At 40.3% G+C, this 27380-nt stretch overlaps 1 protein-coding gene across 7 annotated transcripts in view; it reads right to left on the bottom strand.

Moving 5' to 3' along the window:
- The window catches only part of LOC134204118 (interferon regulatory factor 2-binding protein 1-like), a 145020-nt gene that overhangs the window by 8780 nt on the left and 108860 nt on the right, over positions 1-27380 (bottom strand). For all 7 annotated transcript variants that reach the window (XM_062678949.1, XM_062678941.1, XM_062678943.1 and 4 more), the window contains one exon: positions 23084-23143. In XM_062678949.1, coding sequence (XP_062534933.1) covers positions 23084-23143 — 60 coding nt within the window. The remainder of the gene's footprint in view (positions 1-23083; positions 23144-27380) is intronic.

Here is a 27380-nt window from a genome sequence, read left to right as displayed (position 1 = left end):
GACTTATAAAAACAACTCCAATTTAATGTTTTTTTTCACACAATTGATAGTGTAAAAGTTTGGATAAAAAATTGCTTGATATGACATATTTGCTTGATATGACATAGATATGACAATGTAAAAGCATCATCCCTTTACATACTACTAACAAACATTTTCTAAGCACATTATTTTATTGAAAATGGAAAAAAATATATTTTTGAAGCAATTATTACACTAGTTGGTAGCCTAAAAACGCTGAAAACTAGTGTAATAATTTTCCATAACCGCCATTCGGTCAATAGTAGGCACTGTGTGAACAGCTGAAATGAGCAGAAAAAAACAGCGTGGCGAGCTCATGTGTCGGAACGTGGCCAAGTTGGTTTTGAATTTTGTTTTGCTTCGCATGATAACTTTGTGTACACACGTAATTTAGCAGCAGCACGGAGGAACTCTGCTGACGACTCACTCCTATTGCTCGGAATTACGTCATAGTTAGTTGGTAGGAATGCGCAACCGAGGGGAAGAAAGAGGGTTCGCAAACAGTGCCTTATTTGATTTATACTTTTTTTTGCCTCTGTGTGCTTGCAGCTTGTTTGCACGTGACAACTATTATCGGAATGAAGACCAACTGCGTCGTTGCACTGAATTGATATTGACCTTGATCGTTTGGCTACGATTTACAATCAGCAAGGTCAATAAACCTGCAAGTGGAGGAAATTGCGGTTCGGGCGAATGAAGTTCAATGATTGTCAGCGGGTTTTGTAGATAACTCTTTCTTGCAGAGATAGCTATAAATGTACGTACTTGTAATGTTTTCGTCACATAATATTTCCTACCGATTTTTTTCCCCATGTTTTATATAACCGGAGTTATTCACAGGATTTCAACAACGATAATCAAAAATTCTGCCCCAGTTGGAGGGAAACAAAATCCATGAAAAGTTCCATCAAATTCAAAATTGGCACAATGCGAATGTCAACAAATATTTACTGATCCATATTTGCACCAAGCTGCTTTTTGAATGTAAAATTTTGTTTGTAAAAGATAAACGGAAATAATTTCATATCAATTCATGCGTATGTACATTTGCTCAATATCCACAGTTATGAGGTTGCGGGATATCCGAGACGATTTGTGATCAATTGAATCTGTTAATCAAAGTCTTGGATAGATAAATGGGATTTTTTTTGTTGGCATTTGGTGCATCTCGGTAAAACCCCATCCATTAATTTAAAATTTATTAGAGTGATTATGCAATACAGCCAAAAACAGGCTATCTTGAAAACTACATCCTATTTTCAATAAGTTTTTAAGCCGAGTATTTAAATTTTTACCCCACTTCCTTTATTTTTGCCTTTCTCGTACTCTAAGTGTACCGAAAGGCTGTATGTTCACTCCAAAAACAGACATTTTAGAGGCGATCCATATACCACGTGGACAACTTCGGTGGAGGGAGGGTATGGAAAATGTCCATGATTCATTAAATTTTTTGAAAATTTATATGAGCAATTGTCCACGCGGAGAAGGGGGATATATAAAACTAACAAAAACCTGTCCACGTGGTATATGGACTAGCCCACAGACAAGTTGGCGGCCATTACCACTCGCAGAAAGCTGGATAGTGTTATATACCAATCGACGCAGTTAAAAGTGTTAAATGCTTTGCTCGCAACAAGTATCTTTGAAAAAGTCCAAGGAGAAGTAGGATTACGTGTTAAGTATTATGTATCATTGTAACACGCAAACATGAGCCAGAATTTGATAAATAACAACTCCCGGACATGTTTTGTTGACAAGCATCATTTTGTGTTGGCCAGAACAGTTTCGTGAAGTTTTGAAATCCAAAGCCACAAATGATAGTAAGGTGTATATATTTATTAGATTTTTGAAAGTTTTATATTGAAGATGCGATTTGGAATTTCAATGGCTATTATCTTAGTATGCGAAAAAACAGTATGGGACTGATATTCGAGTGGGCGCAGTATAGCCATTCATCAAATTGCTTAAACATTAGCTGTCCATTGAAAAAAATCGTTCTCCACTGTCTTGAATTTAAAAATAGCTAAATAAAAATTTCCATGACAAAAAAATAGTGATGTACAAAATAGTTCATTTAAGTGAGCGGCATGAGCCTCTAAATTAAATGAAAGATTAATAAAACTTCATCGGCAGTATGTACTAGAATATTTCGGTATGAAAATATTTCAGAATTCCATTTTAAAATGGTTTGGAAAATCGTAATTTTTTTTAATTCTTTGTGAACTAATAGAACTAACGAACTTCTAGAATTTCTATTGAAACTCTTTGAGGAGTTCCTTCCAAAATTTATCCCAGTAGAGCATTTTGCGATATTTCTGGAAGAGTTCTTGAAGGAATTCTGTTAAAGGATATTATTGTATGTATTTTTGAGAGAATTCTTGGAGAATTCCTAAAGCAGTCTCTGAAGAAAAAGCGGGAGAGTTTTCGGAGTATTTTCATAATCTCATAATCCTGTAAGGTTTTCTGGGCGAGTTCTTGGAGAAATTCTGGAGTGGTTTCCGTAAGAATTTCCAGGATGATTCTTGGAGGAATTTGCGTAGGAGTGCCTAAATATCCGGAGAAATAATTTCCAGAATAATTTATTTGTAAACGACATTCCGGGAGAATCCTTGGAGGAGTTTAGAGCTAGGAAATTCTGGAAGAATTCCCAGAGAAATGCGCGTGAGATTTTCTTGATCTAGATTTGGCAATTTAATATCCATAAGAAGTTCTTCGAGAATTCCTGGATAATTTTCTGGAAGAATTCCCGGGAGGAGGGTTTAGTGGAATTCCATGTGAATTTCGGAAGGAATTCAGTAGAAATATCTGAAAAGTCCTCGTGGTAATTTCTGTAGGGTTTGCGAAGTAATTTATTAAGTGTTCTTGCAGTAGCTTTAGAAGGAACTCCAGAAAGAATTTTTGGATAAATTCTATGGATAATTATTTACAAAGTTACAGGACTTCTCGGATATTTCCTGAGCAAACATCCAGAATCATTCATATGGGAACTTCCGGAGAAATTCCTGAATAACTTTTGGAAGAATCACCGGAAGAATTCCTGGAAGAACTTTCGGAGGAACTCCTGGAGGAAATTCCGGAGGAATTCTTGAACTGCCGGAGAAATTCCTGGAGGAACTTCCGGAGGAATTTCTGAAGGAACTTTCGGAGCAATTCCTGGAGCAGCATTTAGCGCCCTAGCTTCGCCAGCAAAATATGTTTCGCCAGTAACGACAGCGACAATCTTCCTCTTTAGTTTATTACCTCAATTACTTGAACGGCTGTTTATTTCAAAGTTTGTTTTTAGTTAAATAAAGCACACAAGCAAACTGATGACAGTTCCTGGGTGTTAACATAACATCAGAACGCTTAATTTTGGCACGCGAGTTTCAGTAAAGTACTTGGCGACTTTGATAATTGCAGCAACTGATTGATCATGTGAATCTGAAATCTTGCTGACCAACTAATCAAATATTTCAAGTTCCACTAACGAGAGCGAGAGAGAGCTATGATAGTTAGGTGTATAAAAATGATCGAGGCCCTTCTTCCCTAGCGGTTAGACCATGTTGAGGGTGGCTGGGTTCGATTTCCGGTGCCGGTCTAGACAATTTTCGGATTGGAAATTGTCTCGACTTCCCTGGGCATAAAAGTATCATCGTTTTATCATCATTTTAAGTGCAAAAATAACAGCAGTACGGATCGCTTTGGTAGAAAACGAAGCAAAAATTATGAAGATTCAAGGTACAAGCAGCCTGGGATTGAACGCACGACCTGCAGAATCATGCTCTCTGAACTTTTAAATATTTTTCTTCCAAATTACGCAGATTTTCCAACTTGCTGTGCGTATTCATGAACGATTTTTGCTATGGAATTCAATAGCGCATGCAATCTTCAAAATTGGGAAGCCTTGATTCTCTTTGATATCCAACCAAAAAAAATTTTTTTTGGAGCAAACCCTTCATTACACCTTTCACATCTTCAAAGAAAATAGCCGCTTGAGATTAATTTATATTTTCTTGAATTGTTTTTGCCAAACTTCTCAAGTCTCATAGGTCAAGCCTCCTCATAGTGTGGCAACAAATCAAAATCCAATTATCCGGAAAATGTAGTGGTGTGTTGGCATTTTTATCAGTGAAGATCATTTAGCATAGCAATGATAGCATTTTGTCATTATTAGGAGAAGTTGTTCAAATTTTGCGTGGCCTCTTAAAAACAACACAGTAAATAATCGAGTAAATAAGGTTGTCGGTAAAAAAATGCTCGCCACATAACGATCATTTGTCTAGAGGATCTATAATAAAAAACGCTATAACAATACTATTATACTGCCGTGAATCGCATGTTTGCCCCATATGAATAGGAAACCCAGCAAAGATGGGACAGAAATGCAATTCACGGCATTATAGCTCTCGGCAAAATAGCGGAGAATTAAGTCTCCTAAGGGATCAAGTCTCCCAAGGAATCAAGTCTTCCCACCTTTCCCCTACTGTATAAAGTCGAAGTTTCTGAGCGTTCATTTTTCCAAGATCCGTAATTTTATTTGCGCCATGATCAGAGCATCATCCGACGTATACATAAAGCTTTATTCAAAAAAATCTTAATCACTAGTTTCAAAATAGTTGAAAATAGTGACTTTTTGCGAGAAAAAGTGACTTTAGTGACATGAGGTCGAAAAAAGAGACTTTTTAGTGACTTGCCCGAAAAGAGTGACCAAGTCACTAAAAAGTGACCAGCTACCAGGCCTGGAACACAGAATAAAGCTGCGAGGCGGCATCGTCCCAGTTTGGAATGTAATGCCTTGCGAGTAATTTTTCACAAATTTATTTTTAAATGAATTAACAAATGGAGTAAGCTGGTTCAATTTAGCTAAACATTGTCTTCTAAACACAAACTTCCGTCTCTACACAAAACAAATGGTGAAGACCAGTGCAACAGAAATAAAAGGTTTTCATTAAAAAGGAGGTGTCCTATTAATGTGGGAAAGAGTGTAGGGTTGACTTTTTGAAGATAAATGTTTTGTATGTTAAGTAAATATCAGTTGCATATGTTTTGTCCACTACTGTTTGTATTCAATGCCAGGCCATCCAAAGATGTCAAGAATTGGAGTACAGGTCCTGAGGTCAATCCGCATAACGAAAGATCTATTTGCTACTTTAAGAAATGGAGCATGCTCTTAGTGATCATTTGAATCAAATTGGATTTGTTTTCTTATTTAATTTATCTAAATTAATTCTATGGATCACAAAGTGCATGAACCATCTGTGGGAATATCTAACAGTCATGGAGGCGTATACTCCAGAAAATACTTGGATGACCTGACACATAACAATTTGTGAAGGATTATCCAATTTGGAATGGATTTGGATCAAAATGGATTGAAAATGCATAAAATATTTTGAATTTTTCAATGACTTGGTACAGAACAGTGTTTGAAGGCGTACTCAGTTTGATTCTATGGATCAAAAATGGCATGAACTACTTTTGGAAAGAAATTCGTTTCACTGCTTGGGTCTCCACTGCTTGCCTGCTATCGTAAAGTTGAAGAAGTTGCTCGTGTTGTTTTCCAACGATTTGGATGAAGATGAAATCCAATATAGAGGAGTGTTGGACCCCTTCGTTCACCTTATTCTGCATATCAAAGCGCCGTTGCATTTGTGGGGCGAAATCATTAACGAAAGTTGTTTACATGCTTCACAGTAGGGCTGCCAGAGCAGCCAACGGTTTGGTACACGTTCAATCCAACCCAAAAAGAACTCATTGATTACGATGATAGAATACATTCTTGCCTCATCTCAGTGATTACCAGAATATGGTTAGACAAAGCTCTATCTATGCAGGTCTCAGGGCATCCATTTTTTGGTAATTCAGACGATTGAGAGATTTTTCGTAGTCAACCCGAGCAGAAGTCATGAACAGAATAACAAAACATGATATGGATTTGATTGATATAAGAGATAAAAGAACAAGCAACAATATCAAAAATTTGCACCGAAATATCATTTAAATATCAAGATATGCTATGGATAAGAACAAACTAATGGCATGTGATATTGATCACTTATTACAAATAGCATAATTTGATCTCCTTATGATATTTTAGTGCAAAATATTGATATTGTCGTCTGATCTTTTATCTCTTATATCAATCATGTCCATATCTCATGGTGCTATCTAATCAACATTTGATATTATTCAGCTATTATCGTCTACCCGGGAATAGATGGACTCTTAGAATTCATTGTCCTGCACTAGGATGGTACGGAGCGTAGCACATGACCATCTTCTTCTTATGTATTATTATTATTATTATTGGCATTACATCCCCTATTGCCGCCTCGCAGCTTAGTACTCATTAAGCACTTCCACAGTTGTTAACTGCAGGGTTTCTAAGCCGAGTTATCATTTTTGCATTCGTATATAATTAAGCTAACTCGATGGTACATTCATGTCCAGGGAAAAGAAAATTTTCAACCCGAAAATGTCCTAGACCAGACCGGGAATCGAGCCCAGCCACTTTCAGCATGGTCTTACTTTGTAGCCTCGCATCTTACTGCACGGCTAAGGAAGGCCCCAACACAGGATTCTGCCTGCACGTGTCTATCTTCTCCTGTATTCGTTTAAGGATAACTTTGATGTTGATGATTGAACCAACAGACGAATGTCACCGATTATTGCGGCTTTATCTCCTTTGTCGACCAAACTGCGCTCGCTAGCCCTGTCTGTAACAACATTTTACTTCCTTTTCTAGAGCCGAATACTGTTGATGGACCTTGTGGCTAGTTTCGACGAAGGCATTCATGAGGGCCATCTTCTGCTCTTCAGCAGTCACCTTCCGGAACATCAGTCGCTCAAGGGCCAATTTCTTCAACGAACGGTTTTCATCTCATCCGTTTTATTAAATGAATGAACAAGCATTTATTTGGAACTTGTACTAGGGCAAACCTGAACCTAATTGCATGTTGGGAAGTGCCGAACATGCCGAATACTGCGATCAAGAAATCTTTAGAAACATGATTTCAAACAGCAGGTTTCCGGGCGACTCATGAGCGATTTTTACAATTCTTTCACGGTTGTCTTATCCACCTCATCTAGTTTTCTGTAGTTTGCCAGTTTGTGATGATTCTAGGGATCACCATTTCTTTGTTAGATTAGCTGGAATACGGATGCTGTCATTTAAAATGTTGAAAATTTCTATTTACCAAATTCAATGTTGGTAAAATTGACTGATTAGGAAAAATTTCAAAACGAAAATAAACCCAGCCAGTCCATACGAGTCCGAAGAGTCCTTGTGTGTTATGTGCAGTCCAAATTAGTTCAAAGCAGGTGTTCTAGTTTCTCCAAATTGTTCTGGAGTTCAGATCATTTGGTCAACCAGGGCAACTACACCTGGTTTCAAACCGAAATCAAACCATCCCTACCTAACATTTCCTCTGAGTTATTTTTGCCTGAAAAACATTCATGGGGACATTTAGATATTGTAATATCATAGATTATCGTTCTAACTAAGTATTTTAACTTATCTGAACATGCAAGTGACTTCAACGCCGTTAAAGCGATGATACTCTTCTTACTTTGTGACCAAATAATCTCGGAATTTTCCTAATCAAACAACCAACGCCAGTAGCCAGCCGATTTCAGAGATCCAGAACTACAAATGCAACACATGAGCATCGCAATACAAATTTAGTGTCGACCAGTGTTAATTTCTTTCAATAATTTCAGGGTGACCACTAAACTTCGTTTTCAAAATTCCCACATTTTTCCTGACATTTTTTGAAAAATTCCCGATATAATATCGAAGATTCAAGATAGAAAACCCAACGAATGCCTTAAGCAATATCCGACTCTGTGGTACTTTTGAGGGCGTCGCTGAGTCGGGGGGAATTAATTAAGTACTACATCAACACTTCATTCCCATCCCAAGTTACGGTGAAAGAAGGGCTTGACCAGGAGTAGTAATTCTCATGATTTTGTGATTTATGTCCCAAATTTTAATTGAAGAATCTTACCCACCCTGATTTCTGTTAGTAATTTGAATAGGGATTTAAAAAGAAAAATATGAGTATAACTAGTGTCTCAACTACGAAGTACACCGTAACTATGCTATGTAGTACCAAAATCATCCGAATCATTGCGGTCAGCTTCAACAAGTAGTAACACCATCGACTATAATTAAGAAAGGTTCATCGCTAAGCACCAATCAAGCCACAATGGGCTACTATTCAGCAGCTTCGCCAGTCTTCGAGAACAAGATGACATCCCGTGAGATGAGATGTAAAACAAAACATGTAAATTTGACAAGATGATATGTTTATGTCTTTAAGAGTGTTTTTCAAAGGTTCAGGAACCTCCCAGAAGGGTAGAACACGTATGGGCAGGTGGAGACGCATGGTGCATCAACTTTTGAATAATGAGCTTTTTGTATGAACATTCCGAAATTGTTCTGATTTTGTCGACCGGTACCTTTTATAAAAATTAATAACCGGTAAACTTAGCCTCATTATATTTTAATAAAGTGCATGGAACATAATTTCCGCAATCCAAAGGAAGCATTCGGAAATGCGAGATCTTTTCCCCACTTGTGAGAGGTGAGTACGTTTTTAAGTCCTTTTCTATAATGCTTCTTTAAATACTCTTTGAAGCTTGTTCTTATATTTTGTCTTGGTAGTAATCCAAAGTGAATCAATTTTTTTCTCGATGCATGACAAAGCAAAAACATAAACACTATTATCGAGAAATATATAATTGAAAGTATACGTAATTTTTTTGATCTAAATCCGTTTCTTGCCTCATTTCACCATATTTATTGACGATATTAAAGTTGTTTTGAAATAAATTCCAACGCTTGTTCTCGTCTGAGCCATTTATACTCAACCAATGTCATATGTCTGCTTAATAATTGAACAACAATTTCAATTTGACATTATTCCCCATTTCGTGTCACAAAACACGTCAACAATCTTTTTCTGTATTTTCCATCTCGATGTAAGGCATGTAGTATAGCTATATTATGTACCTACGTAGGTATTCCACCCAAACAGTTGTACATTTCCCCTACGGCGGCGGCCGGCGGTACCAAAATGAATGATAGGAATCATGCGCGCTGACGATGACACGCTGCCTCACTGTCTCAGTGACTGACATCAACGGACGGCAGTGCTTGGCTTTACACTTCTGCTGACGTAATGCATACAATTCCCCAACCGAACAGCAAACCTAAACATCGTCGTCGGCGGCGGTGGATGCCGGTTTGAATGTTGAATTGGACCTCCACGATCACGATTTATATATTATTATTCATCATCAAGGTGCAGACAAACACAGCGCAGAACTGAGGGTTTCGTTCATCAACCTGCTCGTAAACATAGCCGGTGGGGAGCAGAGCGAACCATTCTGAAGGGAAGAAGTGCCAGTAGTGGGTATCGATTAGGGTGCCAATGAGTATGATTTTTGTGAAGATACGAGCTTGTTATCACAGAAAATGGTATTCCGTTATCAGCTAGCACAAATGTGGTATGATTTGTGCGATATGTCTGGTTTAGATTACACGTCATAATGATGATCAGAATTGGTTATCAAAAATCATAAGTGATCTACATTTAGGCTATCCTAATCTTGGATTCCAATTCGATATACCTCTTAATTTTTATTCGATTTTTTTTTATGGGGTGCAATGTTTTAATAAATCCGAAGAACCAAAATCAAACCGCGTGAAAAGCGAATCCAGTGTATGCACAGCTTAAGCTAAACCTCACAAAAAGCCACATCAACAATGAACTACTAATTATACGTTAAAAATATTTCGTGGACTTGTTCCTAACTTCTGACTTGATTATGCCCACAACTGATACATCTACCCTTAGCGCATTTCCATTTCAATATTGAAGAATCGTGTAATCAAACACCAATGACGAGGAGGGGCTGCAGGCTGGTTGACGCGCTGCGCTGAGTAAGCTTGGCGAGTGGCCGGCCAGGAAGCACATTGCCATATGGAATCCGCTTTCGTAAGCACTTAGGCACGTTGCTGTCGAACCGACAAACCAGCGCGTAATGGCGTAATTTTTTGACCGAATTATACCTGGAGCAGCGGAAGGGACTGCCACGCGGAAGAGGGGGCTACCTACGACGAATCTACAATAACAATCTAAAAACGGAAAGACAGATAAAAGCGCGACGGACTCGGCGTGGTCGTTGTAAAGAAATATGCGAGCCACGAAGGGTGAACGTAATAGACGAAAGCAGTATACGAAAAAAAACTGAATGAGTTGCCTAAAAATAACCACATTATACGCGTGGACCTTTGTTGCTTGGCTCGGTGATGTATATTGGTGCCGTTTGAAACGTGACAAAATCGCGAGACACCTAAAAGGAAAAAAAGTAGTTCGTCACGGAAGCCGCCTAATAGAACTGAAAAAAAACGAAGTAAATATGTAATGAAAATAGGAAGTTGCTCGGAAGAATTGTTGAGAAACGCTAAGACGTGAGTAGAACGTGGTGACTGGTCTTAATCTGATAAATAATTCGGTAAATTTTACCGAAATGTCATTTGATGCATTAAAAAAAATCTAAAGTTTGATACGAAACTTATCTTTTTTGATAAATCGCGCAACCAACTTTCACTCACTTTACAATCCGTAATTCCAGGCAATTTTCTTATTTTTATTAATCATCCTGAGGATGTCTTACAAAAATAAACTTTTGGTACGCTGATCCCACATATATGGGTCACTTTGTAACAATAGTTGATCACTCCATTTTACATGTAGGTCAAATGGAAATGACTCATATTAGTGCTTGACCCATGATTGTGGAGTCAGTGGATGTCGAAATTGAAGATATTTCAGCTAATAAAGGGCATTGCTAACCTTCACACTAACTGGTCGAGTTGCGACCGTTATGCGGTGGAATGTCTTATTGGATTGGAATGGAGCAAAAACAAACATTACGTGCCGGCAGCAGTAATGAAGCTTTCTCACAGCCCAGAGAAAAACAAAACAAAAGCACGTGCCATTTCTCCATTTGCAACGGCTTGAATGACTCACGGTGGAGCACGTTCCGTGTCCGAGACTGCACAGCGCAAAGGGCGAACCGGATGGCGGGAGTTGTCGACTACAACTTCATCCTGATTACACAATATGAGCGGACAGTGGATAATTTGCGGCACAAGTTGGATAAAATTCACAAGAGGAGAATCGAGACTTAGATATTAGTGTAAAATATTTACAGATAAACTTTGCGGGCCCGCTCGTTCCCAGTATAGGAAATTTTTGGGTTGGAAATTTTCTCGACTATGATATCCAAATAATCAATTGATAAAAACTCGTTAGCGAGTGAGAATTGTTCGATAATTGTATCTCGATTTAAAGCCTTTATCGTTACTTTTTGAGCTTTTTTCTACACATAACATCAAAAAACAATGCCAAACATCATATTAAGCTTTATTGTAGACAATCAATTGATTTTGGTAAGGTTTACATTAAGATGATAATTTTGTGTTTATTATCAATTAATTCCAAAATTAGAAGTTATCGTCAACGACAATCGTCCTACTTTTCACACCTGAGAAGTTTTCAATTGGGATTTTTCGAAGGAATTTCTGAAGTAATTCCCGAGAGAATATCGGAAAGCACTCATGAAGGCATTTCCAACAAAATGTTTTGATAGAATTTCAAACGGATTAGTCAAACATTTCTTAAAGGAATTCCAACAGGATTTTTTCAGAAATCAATTGAAGGAATTTTTAAAAGAACCGCAGAAGGAATTCTAAAAGGCGTTTCTAATAAATTTTCTAAAGAAAAGTTTTGAATTGATTTCTGAGAGAGGCCTGGAAAGGTTTCCGAAAGAATTACAGGATCCGTTTCATGTTTCCGAAGCAATTCCTGGATTGTTCTTCAGGGGAATTTTCGGAGGAGTTTTATAATGAATTACTGGTAAAATTAAAGACGGCGCTTCTGGAACATTTCCAGAAAGAGATTTCGAAGAAGTTCCTGAGGGACACGAGTAGCACACATGTTTCAAATCTGTTTCCGGAACTTATATGTTATCGAATTTGGTCACAAACAAGTTGTTGTAACCAGATTTGATTGAAATGTGCTGCTAGGGGAGTTTCTGAAGGAATTCTTGGAGGAATCTTGAAATTTCGTAGGAGACTCTAATAAATATATCTACTGAAATTCTATTTCGAAATACTTCCGAAAATCGTTTAGAAATTCTTTCTAAAATGCGTTTAGAAGCTTCCTTGGATATTCCTTCAGTAATTCCTTCTGAAATGCCTTTAAAAAACCGTTGGAAACTCTCTGAGGAATTCCTAAGGAAATTCCTTCAGGTTCTTATTTGAAAATTCCATCATGAATTCAGTCCGAAATTTATTCAGGCATTGATTTGGTAACTCCTCTTTAATTTCATTTAAAGATCCATGCAGGAATCCATCTACAAAATACTAGTAAAATTTTAGTAAATAGTAAATTCTTTCGGGAACTCCTTCTCTGGGACGTTTCCTCTGGGATTAAATTTAAAAAAAATCATAAAACGATGCGCATATCAAGCTTGTATCTACAATACCAATACCTTACTCAATATTGGTTGACTTAGAGCCAAAAGCTACCCAACATCAGCTCTGACTGCAGGGGGGCAGCAGGGACTATGTCCAAGGGCTTGACGATCCCTCCCCAGGCCATCTGCGAGTTGTGGCGCCTGCCTAGGATGTGGTGGGGTTTGACAGTGGGCCCTGTTAAACCTCTATAAAAAGCTGCATGTATGCGCAAGTAGGCCCCACCAAAGCGACCGTGTGCCGCTCAAGGCGCACAAGCCCAAGTCCTGGTGTTAGGTGGGACGCTAAACAGCACTGACACGACGGCCCTCCGACGAGACAGGAGGTTTGCGCAGGCCCAATAAGCCGCCTTTAAAAACAACTATTACGAACGACATAGAAGATAATACGACTCGATACAATCGGCAACGACCTAGGCGACGAATAAAGGATCACGATTGGAAGCTTGGAACATGGAACTGCAAGTCGCTAGGCTTCGCAGGTTGCGACAGGATAATCTACGATGAATTACATCCCCGCAACTTCGATGTCGTAGCGCTGCAGGAAATCTGCTGGACAGGACAGAAAGTGTGGAAAAGCGGGCATCGAGCGGCTACCTTCTACCAAAGCTGTGGCACCACCAACGAGCTGGGAACCGGCTTCATAGTGCTGGGAAAGATGCGCCAACGCGTGAATGGGTGGCAGCCAATCAACGCAAGGATGTGCAAGCTGAGGATAAAAGGCCGTTTCTTCAACTATAGCATCATCAACGTGCACTGCCCATACGAAGGGAGATCCGACGACGAGAAAGAAGCGTTCTATGCGCAGCTGGAGCAGACATACGATGGATGCCCACTGCGGGACGTCAAAATCGTCATCGGTGACATGAACGCTCAGGTAGGAAGGGAGGAAATGTATAGACCGGTCATCGGACCGGATAGTCTGCATACCGTATCGAACGACAACGGCCAACGATGCATCAACTTTGCCGCCTCCCGTGGAATGGTAGTCTGAAGCACTTTCTTCCCTTGCAAAAATATCCACAATGCCACATGGAAATCACCTAATCAAGAAACGGAAAACCAAATCGACCACGTTCTAATCGACGGTAAATTCTTCTCCGACATCACGAACGTACGCACTTACCGCAGTGCGAATATTGAATCCGACCACTACCTCGTCGCAGTATGTCTGCGCTCAAAACTCTCGACGGTGATCAACACGCGTCGGAGTCGTCCGCCGCGGCTTAACATTGGGCGGCTACAAGACGGTAGACTAGCCCAAGACTACGCGCAGCAGCTGGAAGTGGCACTCCCAACGGAAGAGCAGCTAGGCGCAGCATCTCTTGAAGATGGCTGGAGAGATATTCGATCCGCCATTGGAAGCACCGCAACCGCTGCACTAGGCACGGTGGCTCCGGATCAGAGAAACGACTGGTATGACGGCGAATGTGAGCAGTTAGTTGAGGAGAAGAATGCAGCTTGGGCGAGATTGCTGCAACACCGCACGAGGGCGAACGAGGCACGATACAAACGGGCGCGGAACAGACAAAACTCGATTTTCCGGAGGAAAAAGCGCCAACAGGAAGATCGAGACCGTGAAGAGACGGAGGAACTGTACCGCGCTAATAACGCACGAAAGTTCTATGAGAAGTTGAACCGTTCACGTAAGGGCCACGTGCCACAGCCCGATATGTGTAAGGACATAAACGGGAACCTTCTTACGAACGAGCGTGAGGTGATCCAAAGGTGGCGGCAGCACTACGAAGAGCACCTGAATGGGGCTATGGCAGACAACGGTGGCGGTATGGTAATGAACCTAGGAGCACGCGCGCAGGACATGCGACTTCCGGCTCCGAATCTCCAGGAAATCCAGGAGGAGATCGGCCGGCTGAAAAACAACAAAGCCCCTGGAGCTGACAAACTACCAGGAGAGCTGTTTAAACACGGTGGTGAAGCACTGGCTAAAGCGCTGCACTGGGTGATTACCAAGGTTTGGGAGGATGAGGTTCTGCCGCAGGAGTGGATGGAAGGTGTCGTGTGTCCCATCTACAAAAAGGGCGATAAGCTGGATTGTAGCAACTACCGCGCAATCACATTGCTGAACGCCGCCTACAAGGTACTCTCCCAAATTTTATGCCGTCGACTAACACCAATTGCAAGAGAGTTCGTGGGGCAGTACCAGGCGGGATTTATGGGTGAACGCTCTACCACAGACCAGGTGTTCGCCATACGTCAGGTATTGCAGAAATGCCGCGAATACAATGTGCCCACACATCATCTATTTATCGACTTCAAAGCCGCATATGATACAATACAAGGCGACGATGGATCGGGTGATGTGCGTAGTTCGAGTTTCAGGGGCATTCTCGAGTCCCTTCGAAACCCGTAGAGGGTTACGGCAAGGTGATGGTCTTTCGTGTCTGCTATTCAACATCGCTTTGGAGGGAGTAATACGAAGGGCAGGGATTGGCACGAGTGGTACGATTTTCACGAAGTCCGTCCAGTTTTTGGTTTCGCCGACGACATTGATATCATGGCACGTAACTTTGAGAGGATGGAAGAAGCCTACATCAGACTGAAAAGCGAAGCTAAACGGATTGGACTAGTCATCAACACGTCGAAGACGAAGTACATGATAGGAAGAGGCTCAAGAGAGATCAATGTGAGCCACCCACCACGAGTTTCTATCGGTGGTGACGAAATCGAGGTGGTTGAAGAATTCGTGTACTTGGGCTCACTGGTGACCGCCGATAACGATACCAGCAGAGAAATTCGGAGACGCATAGTGGCTGGAAATCGTACGTACTTTGGACTCCGTAAGACGCTCCGATCGAATAGAGTTCGCCGCCGTACAAAACTGACTATCTACAAAACGCTCATAAGACCGGTAGTTCTCTACGGGCACGAGACCTGGACGATGCTCGTGGAGGACCAACGCGCACTGGGTGTTTTCGAAAGGAAAGTGTTGCGTACCATCTATGGTGGGGTGCAGATGGCGGACGGTACGTGGAGAAGGCGAATGAACCACGAGTTGCATCAGCTGTTGGGAGAACCATCCATCGTTCACACCGCGAAAATCGGAAGACTGCGGTGGGCCGGGCACGTAGCCAGAATGTCGGACAGTAATCCGGTGAAAATGGTTCTCGACAACGATCCGACGGGAACAAGAAGGCGAGGTGCACAGCGGGCAAGGTGGATCGATCAGGTGGAGGACGACTTGCGGACCCTCCGCAGACTGCGTGGTTGGCGTAGTGCAGCCATGGACCGAGCTGAATGGAGAAGTCTTTTATGTGCAGCACAGGCCACTCCGGCCTTAGTCTGATGATAAATAAATAAATCAGCTCTGACTATGACAGAACTTTTTCTCAATATTGTCTAGAGATTTGTTCGAAACAGACATGCTCAAAATCTCATCAACTTTATATTTTACAAATTCTCGTGAGAATTCTGAGGATCGTGTTATTTGAAGAAAACAGTCACAATAACGGTTCGAGGTGATAAAATTAGATTGCGTGAGATGTGATTTTAACATGAATGTTCATGACCGTTTACTATTTTTCTGAATAACTAGCCAATTTAAAATTATTTCATAATTGAAACAGATTTTACTATATCGCTTCATATTTGTTCGCGTCCTAGCGGAAGGCTTCCAATTTGTTGATTTTCAATTATTTTTCGATTATCTACTCCCTCATACTTTGTGTAGGACTGACCGATAGAGCCGATAAACAAATCATTCATTAAAATTATTTTTCAAAGTGTACGTTATATCGGCAGAAAATGTACGCTATATCGAGTGACGTTATATCGGAGGTACGTTGTATCGAACATCACCTGTAGTAGATGTTAGCGTTGAAGCTAACATTTGAAGCCTTACCAATGGGCAATAAAGACTTCATGCGATAGCCAAAGTTTCAAAGGAGAGACTTAACCAGAACAAAGTTGTATCTTGATCAACGAGCGCAATTGTTCGCCATACGCTTCGAAATGAGCCAAATGTTCAGGATATGGGCTATTGTGTCTATCTATTCAGCATCGCTTTAGAGAGCATCATGTAAACTAAGCAGAATGAAGGAAACTAAACAAATCGGAGTGGCCATCAGCGTGTTACGAACGATCACGAAATTGTATCGTTGGTGACGAAATCAAAGTGGTCGATGAGTTCGTCTACTTAGACTCATTAGTGTCAGCCGGAAGAAGAAGTATGGTGGAAGGACATCCCGAGTAGCACACTTCTCATATACCAGTCACTGTGACTCATATGCGACCAAATCTAGTCACATTAATGTTGCTGCAACTAAATCGATCTGAACTGTGCTACTAGGGATCGTGCTTACTTTGATCTCCTCAACCCCGTTTTGTAGGGATAGAGATATCTTGACGTGGTAGGTATTGTACGGCTCATAAAAAATCTACTCCTCCGCTTATTTTTGGTCGTAACAAAAAATAAGCGGCTGATCACCTAAGAAAAACGTACCTCCATAAAAATAGCTACTTCGATATTTTTGAAAATGTGGCCGCCACGTGGTGGATTCTGTCGGTGAATGCTTTGATTGCACGTGCTATTTGTACTGCGGATAAATTTAACAGATCTATGAGAGTCTTGGAAAATAATCATGAAAGTTGTCATTTTGTTGAAAGGTACAATAACTTAGTACCTAAATAAGGGCGGAGTCCAGGAGATGGCGGATGTTATCACAGACATCATGAAAGCGATCATGTATGCTGCCTCAGCCGTAGTGGCAAAGCAGGAATGGAAGCTTTTTTTGGAGCCCAGTAAGGAGATAATTCGTCTTCTGGCCGAGGAAAAGGAGCTGTCAATAAATGTCTGCAGCTAAGGAGGGGAGTGCCCGTAGAAAAAAGGATGCATCTTCTAACGGCCGTCCAAGAGAAAGCATAGAGTTCGAACATTTCGTTCCGATGATGCAAAATCAAGCGATTTTTGGTTCGAAGGAGAATATTTCTTCGTAGTTTATGGTGAAACATCTTCCATTCGAATAAAAAGTGTTAAGCTTTTAGTGAAATGTCGTCATCATTTTCACACCTCACTCAACTTTCACAAAAATTCTCGGTCAGCAATTACATCTATGACCGCAACGGAATTTGAATCTAAGGCTTCAACAAAATTGGTGTAAGGATGCGCTCACTCTAGTAACACCACCACATCAACTGCTTACAGTGGGTAGGTTGTTTGGCTACTCTGAGAAAAAAACGAGAAAACCCACTTTTCGCGTCGCTTGTAGTGAGCGAAAAATGGTAATCACTCACCATACCTTTTTTTCTTTTCCGCTGAACGATTTCTCGGTGAAAATCTGCATGAGTGAACATCCTCTGCTCGTGAGATTGAGTGAGAATTACGATCCATGGAGTCGAGGCAATTATTGTCAAGTCAAGACTGACGATAAGAACTACACCCATGCCCTGAAGACGACCATGGAACGCAGAAGGGCGAGATGATCCTCGTTCTGAAGCAGGTTGCTGCGTGGAAGAGTTCCGCGTATAAAAAGTTGACAGAGGCAGTGCTGGGTGATAAGGTCATGGTAAGAGCCCGGTAATTCGGTAATTCAGTGTAAAAACTGGATGCGATAATCGAAGCAGGAAACATGATGGACGCACTGAGAGATCAATGTGACTTCGAAGTTCCGGATACCGCAATTTGGTTGCGAATAGGTTTTTCGTGCAAACAGTTTGCTTCATTCCAAGTACCCCTGGTGAAACCCAAGAACAGGGCTGACAATAGCGACGAGTTGAAGTGTCATCATTGCTACTCGAGGCATCGTCAATGACGCGCACGACTTTAGCTTTCGTTTTGCAACCAAATCGTCATGACGACATCGAAGAACGAAGAATGCATACCATTATTCTTCAAGCGGCAGCTACCATGCAAAGATTTGTTTAATCCTTTGCAATAATGAATTTGAAGTAACGTATGGAGGTTATCGATATATTTATGCTACCAAAGTTCCTACTATTTGTTTATTAGAGACGCCATTATGTTTTTAACCAGTCTGTTTGGAATGACGTGAAATCAATTATGTGAAGAAGTGACGACAGAAATCGTCATCAGAAAAATATATTAAGCTCGTTTAGTGGAATGTATTAAACCGTCTAAGACGAATTAAGTACTGTCCATTTAATTCCACCAGTTAATTTTCGTTATCTTTGCAGATACGTATTTCGACCACAACTGTGTGGTCGAAATACGTATCTGCAAAGATAACGAAAATTAACTGGTGGAATTAAATGGACAGTACTTAATTCGTCTTAGAAGAAATCGTCATATTTTCGCGGAACGATTACCTTTAACATGCGGCGTACAGAAACCGAATAGGCATTGCGTCGTGCAATGTTATGTCGAAGACTATTTTTTTTGCTTTCTTCGTACGAAGAGAATGACTATTGTCAGCCCTGGCCAAGAAGGTGCTGGATGAGGCCAAGTTAAAATTGGGTTAGTCGTTATGTTCGGTAAGCATAGACCTATTACACGTGTCTCAGCTGTGGTCATAAGTGCTATACACCCAGGTTTTTTTTTTACACGGTTTGGTTTTAGTCGTTTAAGACCTTCAGCGTCAATGAAACAATGAGTTAACCCCACGAAAAAATTCACAAAAAATCAAAGAAAATTCACAGGGTATTTGAAAAGCTGTGAAAGTTCAGGTTAACCGAGAAATTAATGAATTCCAACCGCGTAAAAAAAACCTGGGTGTAACTATAAAGAACCTGGTCGTAGTAAGCAGCCAGAACCATGGAGCAAAGAGCCACTTGCTAGGCCGTGGGCTTGTAGGTGGGCTTGCACTCCCTGTTTACCAACGTTAGAGCTCATAACCTCACGGGCTTGGTGATCATACGGCTACCACTTCTGCCTCATACGCAGGAGGTCGTGGGTTCAATCCCAGGCCCGTTCCATTCCTCCTACTTTGTATCTTTTCATATATTCTCATGTTCTAGCAATCGCTAGAACTGGAAATGGGCTTTCATACCGTTTCCATCTTCTATCCCTATACCTACAACTTGATTAGTTCTAGCAAGTAACTGTTAGAATTCGAAATGAGCCAAAAAGCTCGTTTCGGCATCCAATTAGAATATACTCCACCCTTTCATTACTATCACATTGGCAACCCGTTAACCAAGACGAACATCTGCCGTAAAACCTAACCCCAGATTCCAATAAAATTCCGCAGGAACTCGTGGCGGTGGTGTTCTCGGCTTGCAGTGGGCGAGTGACTGCATCATCAATTCCTTCCCATCCCGATGACCGTGAGGACGTGGCCAGCGCCGTTATCGACCATCCAAAATACTAGAGCTCTCGGACTGTTACACATTGAGGTTGGGGAGCATATCCCATGCTTCCATCCATTGGTTCCCTGTGCAATTGCGATTGTTCTGGTCGATCACGGAGTAGCAACTACGAAATGCACGGTCATCATGCTCATGCTCATGTTAGAGGTCATAACCTCACTAGCGAGGCTAAACGTGATACTGCTGAATGATGGACAAGTGTGATCACTTTTGTGAAATGCGAAATCTGGGTTATTATGGTTGGATCACGTTGGATCATTGGGTATATCCCGTTAGGCATAATATACAATGCTAATTAATGAGAGTAGTTGTGTGCCATCTAATCTATGGTGGAAGACGATACATGCCGAATGTATCATAAATGCATCGTCTATTTTTGGAATCAATCATCGTCCATCATCAACGACTAGTTATAATGTTATGTAATACTGTGTATGTGTAATACGGTGGTTCAAAAAATCTATTTAGCTGCACAACGCTCATCTGATTTGCTCTCATGGTCTTGGTTTCCTCTAAAAATTCAAGGTGGTTTAAATCAAAATTGATTTAGCACAAACCGTTTCAAATTTTGATGGAAATTATTATGGAGAAATAAATTTTTCATTATACTAATTATAGTTCTTCTCCATTTAGCGTAGGCGAAAAGAAAACCTACATAGCTAAAAGGAATACTCAAGAGCTTTAACTCTACGAAACCCGAATCTTCATTATATAATCATCCCAATGATTAGTAATAGATAGTGTGTCCCATAACACCGGGTAGACGCCTTAACGTGATGTGTTACAGAGTAAGATTTACCATCGATTTATCGTAGACTAGAATTAAGGAACCCTCCCCTCCCCTGACAGCATTCTAGATATGTATTTCAAAAGAAAAACATGAGAATGACTAATGTCCAATCCACGGATTACACCGTAACAATGCTAATGCTAATAATTAGAAATAGGGGAAACGTTCCGATCTCCATCTCACTGAACATATATTTATCTCATCGCGAATCAAAGAAATACGGCACTAATTTCGTCGCTTCTTTTTGTAAACATGCGTGCTCACTGCTGAAAAAAATCACAAAAATAAGAAACAAAACAAGTTCCTTTCCATTGGTTTATTTTTTATGAGATGAAATCCATGAGCAGTTCCCCTAGATTTTGTATATACAACTGCCTGATTGTCTCGATCTCGTTTCAATCGATTTTTTTTCAAATTAAAGTCAACTTTCTCATATTTTTTAAAGCCTCTAACTATTTCAAAAATCAAAAACAAAAGCCGAAAAAGTGCTGCACGTGTGAACCGGCCTGAAAAATTCACCCGATGCATAATTAAAATCGAGCAAATGTTAGGCCAATCTTGAAAAACAGCACTTTTTTGATTTTTTGTTTTAAATTTTAAAAATACTTAGAGGCGTCAAAAAATATGGGTTCTTTGGGGAAGTTACCTTAAATCAATTGAGCGAATAAAATTTTTTTGACGTCAAATGTCAATTGGAGCGCAGTTTGATTTGATTCTCACTTTTGTGATTTTTTTCAACAAATTAGGGTAAAGTGCCCAATAGTTGACCCGCAACCAATAGTGGACCCTCCAGCCATTTTTGCATTATTACAGCACAATGTAAACATTTTGCTATGAAATTCCATCGGGAGAACCTACCTTACAGTCCTATGATTTGATTACATGCATTGGAAATGCTATGGAAAGTAAAATTAGATGATTTTTTACAATTCTTTAAAAAATAAACACGAGAGTGTCCATTATAGGAATATTTTGGGGGGTCCATAATAGGAAGAAAGAACGTCCCGAAACGGAACATAAAAATCAAATGAAGTGTTGACTATAGGGAAGCAATTTCCTATTATGGACCCCCAGGGGGTCTACTATAGGGTGAATTCAGTCAGACTTTGAAATGTAAATTTCAACGAATAACGTCGAGTATTTGAGTGTTTTATGTAGGTATCGTAAAGAGGAGATGCAGAGCTTGATATCAGATATCACACTGAATTAATATTTTGAAAATTTCCACTCCTTATGCCAGGAAGAGCAGAATTTCGCTACTAAGGGTTCCACTATTGGGCATTTTACCCTAAGCCGGAATATTCCGTTTCGCGAAAGTTATTGATACGGGAGAATGATAAAATCACCAATTGACCAAATTAATTAGATCCAGATTGATTGACTGGACGAAATAAAAGAACTACAGTCGCCTCTCCACATCTCGATATTGAAGGGACCATCGAGATAGGGAGAGATCGAGGAATGGAAGGAAAATTTAAATGGTTGCTAGATCCAAAAAAGCTCGTTGCTATGAAAAACGACAACAAAACATATGTCGTTTTCTTGTTGTTATTGTGTTTGTTATTTTCTAAAGATGGTCTAGTAGCCTAAAAATTTGAACATATCGACATAAGGAGAGTGAGATAGGGAGGTTATCGAGATGTAGAAAGCTCAAATGTATGTAGATTGAAGGGACTGAGAAAACCATCGACATAAGGAGAGATATCGAGATATAGAACATCGAGATGTAGAGAGTCGACTGTATAAATAATTATACATTTCAAAATTGCAAAAATTAGGTTTTTTTTCTAAAAATCAGCCATGTTCCACTGTGCGGGCGGCTTGCTTTGATTGTTGTGAATTCCATCACGCTTGTTTTGCTTTTGCCGCTTCCACATCGCGCGGTTCCGGACCTGCAATAATTCAGTTCTGCGCGGTAAGAGAAAAAAAAATGTGTCCGAGAACCACGAAAAGGGCGGCTCAGCAGCGGCGGCCGGCGTGCCACCTTGTGGTGGGCGGTAGAGTGCGCGCGGTTTCAAAACATCCGCTTCAAATACTATATTCCATCTGACGATGATAATGATTCGGCTGATGCTATTGCTGGCGGTCTATGCTTCGCTATATTGTTGATACTGAGTATGGTTGTTGATACATAAGAAACCATTATGTACGCGGCGGGTGCGCTCCGGTTACCGTTATGACGATACGCCTTTCGACACAGATGCCGATTGAAGTTCAAGATTGCACATTGCGCAATCGGCCGGATTTGAGGAATACAGACGAGCAAGTTGCAGATAGCGAAAAGTGACCGTTGCAGTTGAGAAGAAAAAACAGCAACGAAAGTGAGTAACTTTCGATTATCTAATATGGGTTATTTGGGTTTTATTTCTGGTGTTTGAATTTCGGTAAGCGAAAAGTTTACGAGGATATATTTAGATTTAGTGTATTATTCGTACATACGGCAAGGATTAAATAGATTTCACTTACATTTGTAACGTTGCACAACAGGGGCGTTCACGTAAATCCCCATGTTTTGTTGTTTTTGGTCTGGAAGAATAAGAATAATGTAAAAATTCGATCAGAACCGAGATCGGACATTATGTTTTGACAAGTGAAAAAGAAATCATAAAGAAGGTATATGAAATAAAGCGAAATAAACGAATATCTTCGATAACGAGGGAAGAATAAGAACTAAACAAATCTACGGAGATACCGAATGTTTACATTTTGATAAATACAATTCCTGCATGCGCTGGGTAATAGAAGCTGTTGTCCGATCTCGATTCTTCCACGCGCTTCTTCCTTAAAATAAAGGGAATTGCGGGGAAGAACGGTAGTTGGGTATAAAAGTTATGTTTTCAAGCGGAAATTTTAGATTATTCCGAAGATATCTTTGATTATTTAAAAATATTTATTGATTTTTTTTTTCAGCTGTTTTATGGGAAAATTGGCTTGATCTAGTTCTTCCCTTTTTTGTCTGAAGGGCTGAGGTAACAGATGCTTTATAGTACCCCTAATGGTTCCCCGTAATAAATAATAATTTTAACTTAAAAGCAGAGCAAATTGCTCCAATATATTAATATTCTAAGGTGGAATTTGCTATATCTAAATCAAAAAAGTTTTGCCAATAGAAGAAAAGAAATGCATGATTCAGATTTAATAGTTTTAGCGATTCTGTATCAAATTACATTCTAAACAATTAGGCATGCTATTTTCCGCTTATTTGAACAGTGATCAAAACTGCATTCAATGATCAAAACTGACTCCTTATATGGAAGCCATTTTGCATTTTACATACATCTAATAAATATTTGACCTTGTATGAGAAAAACGAAGTAGGCAATCGTTTTACTTATTATCACTGAAATGGTCAAACAAATTCAAATTGTTTATTTTTACAACAACACATCAGGGTTGGGACTGCATGAGTGATCCAGAACCATGCAAGTTCCAGAAGGCAAAATTAGCAATTTCAGTCGATTCAGATATATTTTTAAATAAAAAAAACTGAGTTACGACAAAAACTTAGTTTCGAGAATGCGAAGTGTAAAACTTTTTATGATCCTTCGCTACATTAAAAAAAGAAGAAATTATATTAATATAGGTATTGCAGAAAAGGTCTGTATCTTCTAAACCCTTCAAATACAAATTTAATATTTTCGATTTTTGAACGATCTTCCAATTCAATCAAAGTTAATTGCCTATTTTCCGGATATTAAACCACCCTGGACATTAATTAACAATGTTCTGAAAACTCAGATATGAATATGTTATGTGGAAAATTATGAATGTGTTATGAAATGTGTTGTCTTTATTTCAAAAACAGAGTTTAAGTTTTCTTGTAACTTTGTAACAACGACATAATATGAATACCTACGTAATAAACTTCTAAGTTTTTCCTAGTTCTGCGCCAATGCAGCCAACGAAAATATCACTCAAAGCTACCAGTAGTTTCTGTAGTTTATGCTTTCTAATGTAGAAAACGGCCATAGTGCCGTTGTCAGGCACGTCCCCCTTCCGCGGACCCACACCGTCCGCAACGAGACACGCTCCACCGTCATCCCACCCATCCGATCGGCGGGGAATCTGCGCAATGCATTTCCCCCCGGATCGAGGCGAGATGGGAGACCCGTCGCGCGGCGTTCCACATTGGCCTTTTTGTGTTGCTTCTTACACAATCCCCACACGCTCGCACACTTGCGTGGCCCTGGGGCTGTGTGCATGGTCCCGTCCATCAGTTCAAGTGTGTGGCGCGGAGACCGGTTTAGCGAGAAATGGGGAGACTGCCGCCCGCCTCGTGACGACGATGACAACCGGTCGGTCGTTTTGGTCGTGCGGAGTTTCACGTCACGAAAAACTTGACTGACTGGTTGTCGGGACAGGACGGAACGCGTCGTCGTTGGGCCGAGGGGGGTTGGTTACTCGAACGACCGGTTGGTATTTGGCGGAGAATTTATAACTGCTATGTACTGGGGCTTCGCGCAGCCAATATACCAACCCACACACAACCTGACGGGGGCCGCAGAATAATGAAGGAAAAAGACGGAGCGATTCATGTCTACATGGCGAACGTAAAAAAACGGCATAATTTTAACTGCTGTTTATATACAAATCGAGCACCGTGCTCTGGTAGAGGTGGTGCAGATTGCATGCCAGTAGTTGTGCCAGAACAAGAAGAGGCAAAGGCATACACAATAAACCATAAAGAACTAGTGAGAGTTCGCAAAAAAATCCACACAATCCAAGGACGACTACGACCGACGGTCATGGCTGACTGGTTGGGTGGCGATAGTGGGTCGGTCTGAGCAGGCTGCGCGGTGGGCTGGCTGGGTGGGTCACGGGGGGGCAAGCGACATGGCTGCTGATTCGCTCGTGACGATGGGAACGGAAATAGAGCGCGCAGAGGATAAAGTGAAATGGATCGTGTGTAGAACGAATTTCCTTCACAAACACGCACATGCTTCCATTGTTGGGCTGTCTGTGGCTTTGGTGGTGGTAATGGTGGAAATTTGTTGTTGCGGACGGGGAGTTCAATGGCCAAACAGTGCGGTAGGAATGGTGGAGCAAGAACAGAAATTGGCGAGGAATTCGTTTTTTTGCGGCTAGCTAAACGAAGGACATTTTGCCGACGGGGATCCGGTTATCGGTGGTGAAAGTTCGTTTTTTTTTTTTAAATTTTTTTAGAGTTTGTGAATAGGGGAAAACACGGCTTTGGCAGGTTTTGTTCTATTATTGTCAGGGGGGTTTTTGTCGACCAAATTATATGAAATTTGGCCACAATATTCTTTGATATGCAAAGAATGTTTAGGCCAAATTTGAGCCTGACAATAATAGAACAAAACCTGCCAAAGCCATCATTTCCCCTATGTGATCGTTGATGGTAGATGCAATATAAAATGGTTGGCAATAACATGTTATTGAATGCAATTAAATAGACTTAACGTGGTCGCCTCAGCAGTTCGTTGCTTCCGAATAATGCTCAAATCTGGAATCATAGCAATTTTCCGTTGGCTTGAAGATCTGTTGAGATCTATCGAATGAAAATAAGCTGATATTTAGTTCATTTTTCAACTCTCGCGTTACTTATTGTTATCCAGTGCTTTTAGGCAGGGATCGATTAGGGGCCTGTCCTTGCATGATTTGTGCCTTCTGTGATAAAAAAAAGAAATAAATTATGCCCATCGATTCAACCGTCGAAGTTGTGTAGCAATAAAATTTAAAATATTGCAACTAACACCTACAGATGATAACATCCGGACGACTTGATCTTAATTAAACGGCTCAAACGTCAAATACTGAGCTGCCTGCAGAATCACATTTTAATTCAGGTACTGAAATGCTCCAAAGCCCACAAAATCTCACAAAAAATGTATGAAACAAATCTTATTACGGGAGAAGGGATGAATTCTCACGTAATCACTGTGTTGCCTCTTTCTATAATTTTTTCTCCTGTTAAACAAACCCCAATTCATTTTTGCTTGTATCGATGCCATCTTTTTGTAAATCACTGTAGATAATCGAAAGGGAATTCCAAGATCATAGATCTGGGTAAATTTTCCGTGACGCAAATCACAGCTGAGTGCATGGTTAATGTGTGCACGATGAGAGCTTTTTAGCGACAACACTTCAGTTCCGCGTCAATCCAACGCCAAACGTTGAGGTTCATTTAATTAACATCTCACGAAGTCGATTGTTTTTTTTTTGTCATTTATTTACATCAATTTTGTTAATTTGAGTGCAAAGAGACCGGTTTATCGTCACAACCAACTACTGATTTATTATGTCCGAGGGATGCCCGATATTCACATGTTTCAGAAGTCTGTGTCAATTTAAATCCAAAAAAATGCATATGAGGTATCATTTAAATAGGCTGACCAGATCATTTCGGTGAGAAAACGGGACAAGCGCGATTGCAAAACCGGACATGTCAAAAAACCTTGTGATAAAATTTAAGAGCTTCATTTTCCGGGTTATTATTTATTTTATAAATAGAAATAGAAAATTACGCATCTATCAATTTTAAAAAACAGGGATTTTGAAATGTTATTTTAATCTACTCTTAGACTTTTCCAGTTATGAACATTTAAAAAAAACAACAATAATCAGAAGTACCAATTATAGATAGTGGAATCTATAGATTAGCGAAAGCATGGCTGAGTCGTTTTTTTTACCGTGCACGCGCGCATATGACGTCACAGCCCTTAACGTTTCCATTGAAATCGTGACGTCATGTTGGTTTGGAGACACTTTTAACAGTTCGTTTGAAATTGACTCTCACACCTCG

This window comes from Armigeres subalbatus, unplaced genomic scaffold, assembly GCF_024139115.2.
Source record: "Armigeres subalbatus isolate Guangzhou_Male unplaced genomic scaffold, GZ_Asu_2 Contig41, whole genome shotgun sequence".
Classification (NCBI taxonomy): Eukaryota; Metazoa; Arthropoda; class Insecta; order Diptera; family Culicidae; genus Armigeres; species Armigeres subalbatus.
The sequence above is the reverse complement of the archived record's forward strand: the minus strand, read 5'-3'. Positions and strand labels throughout refer to the sequence as shown.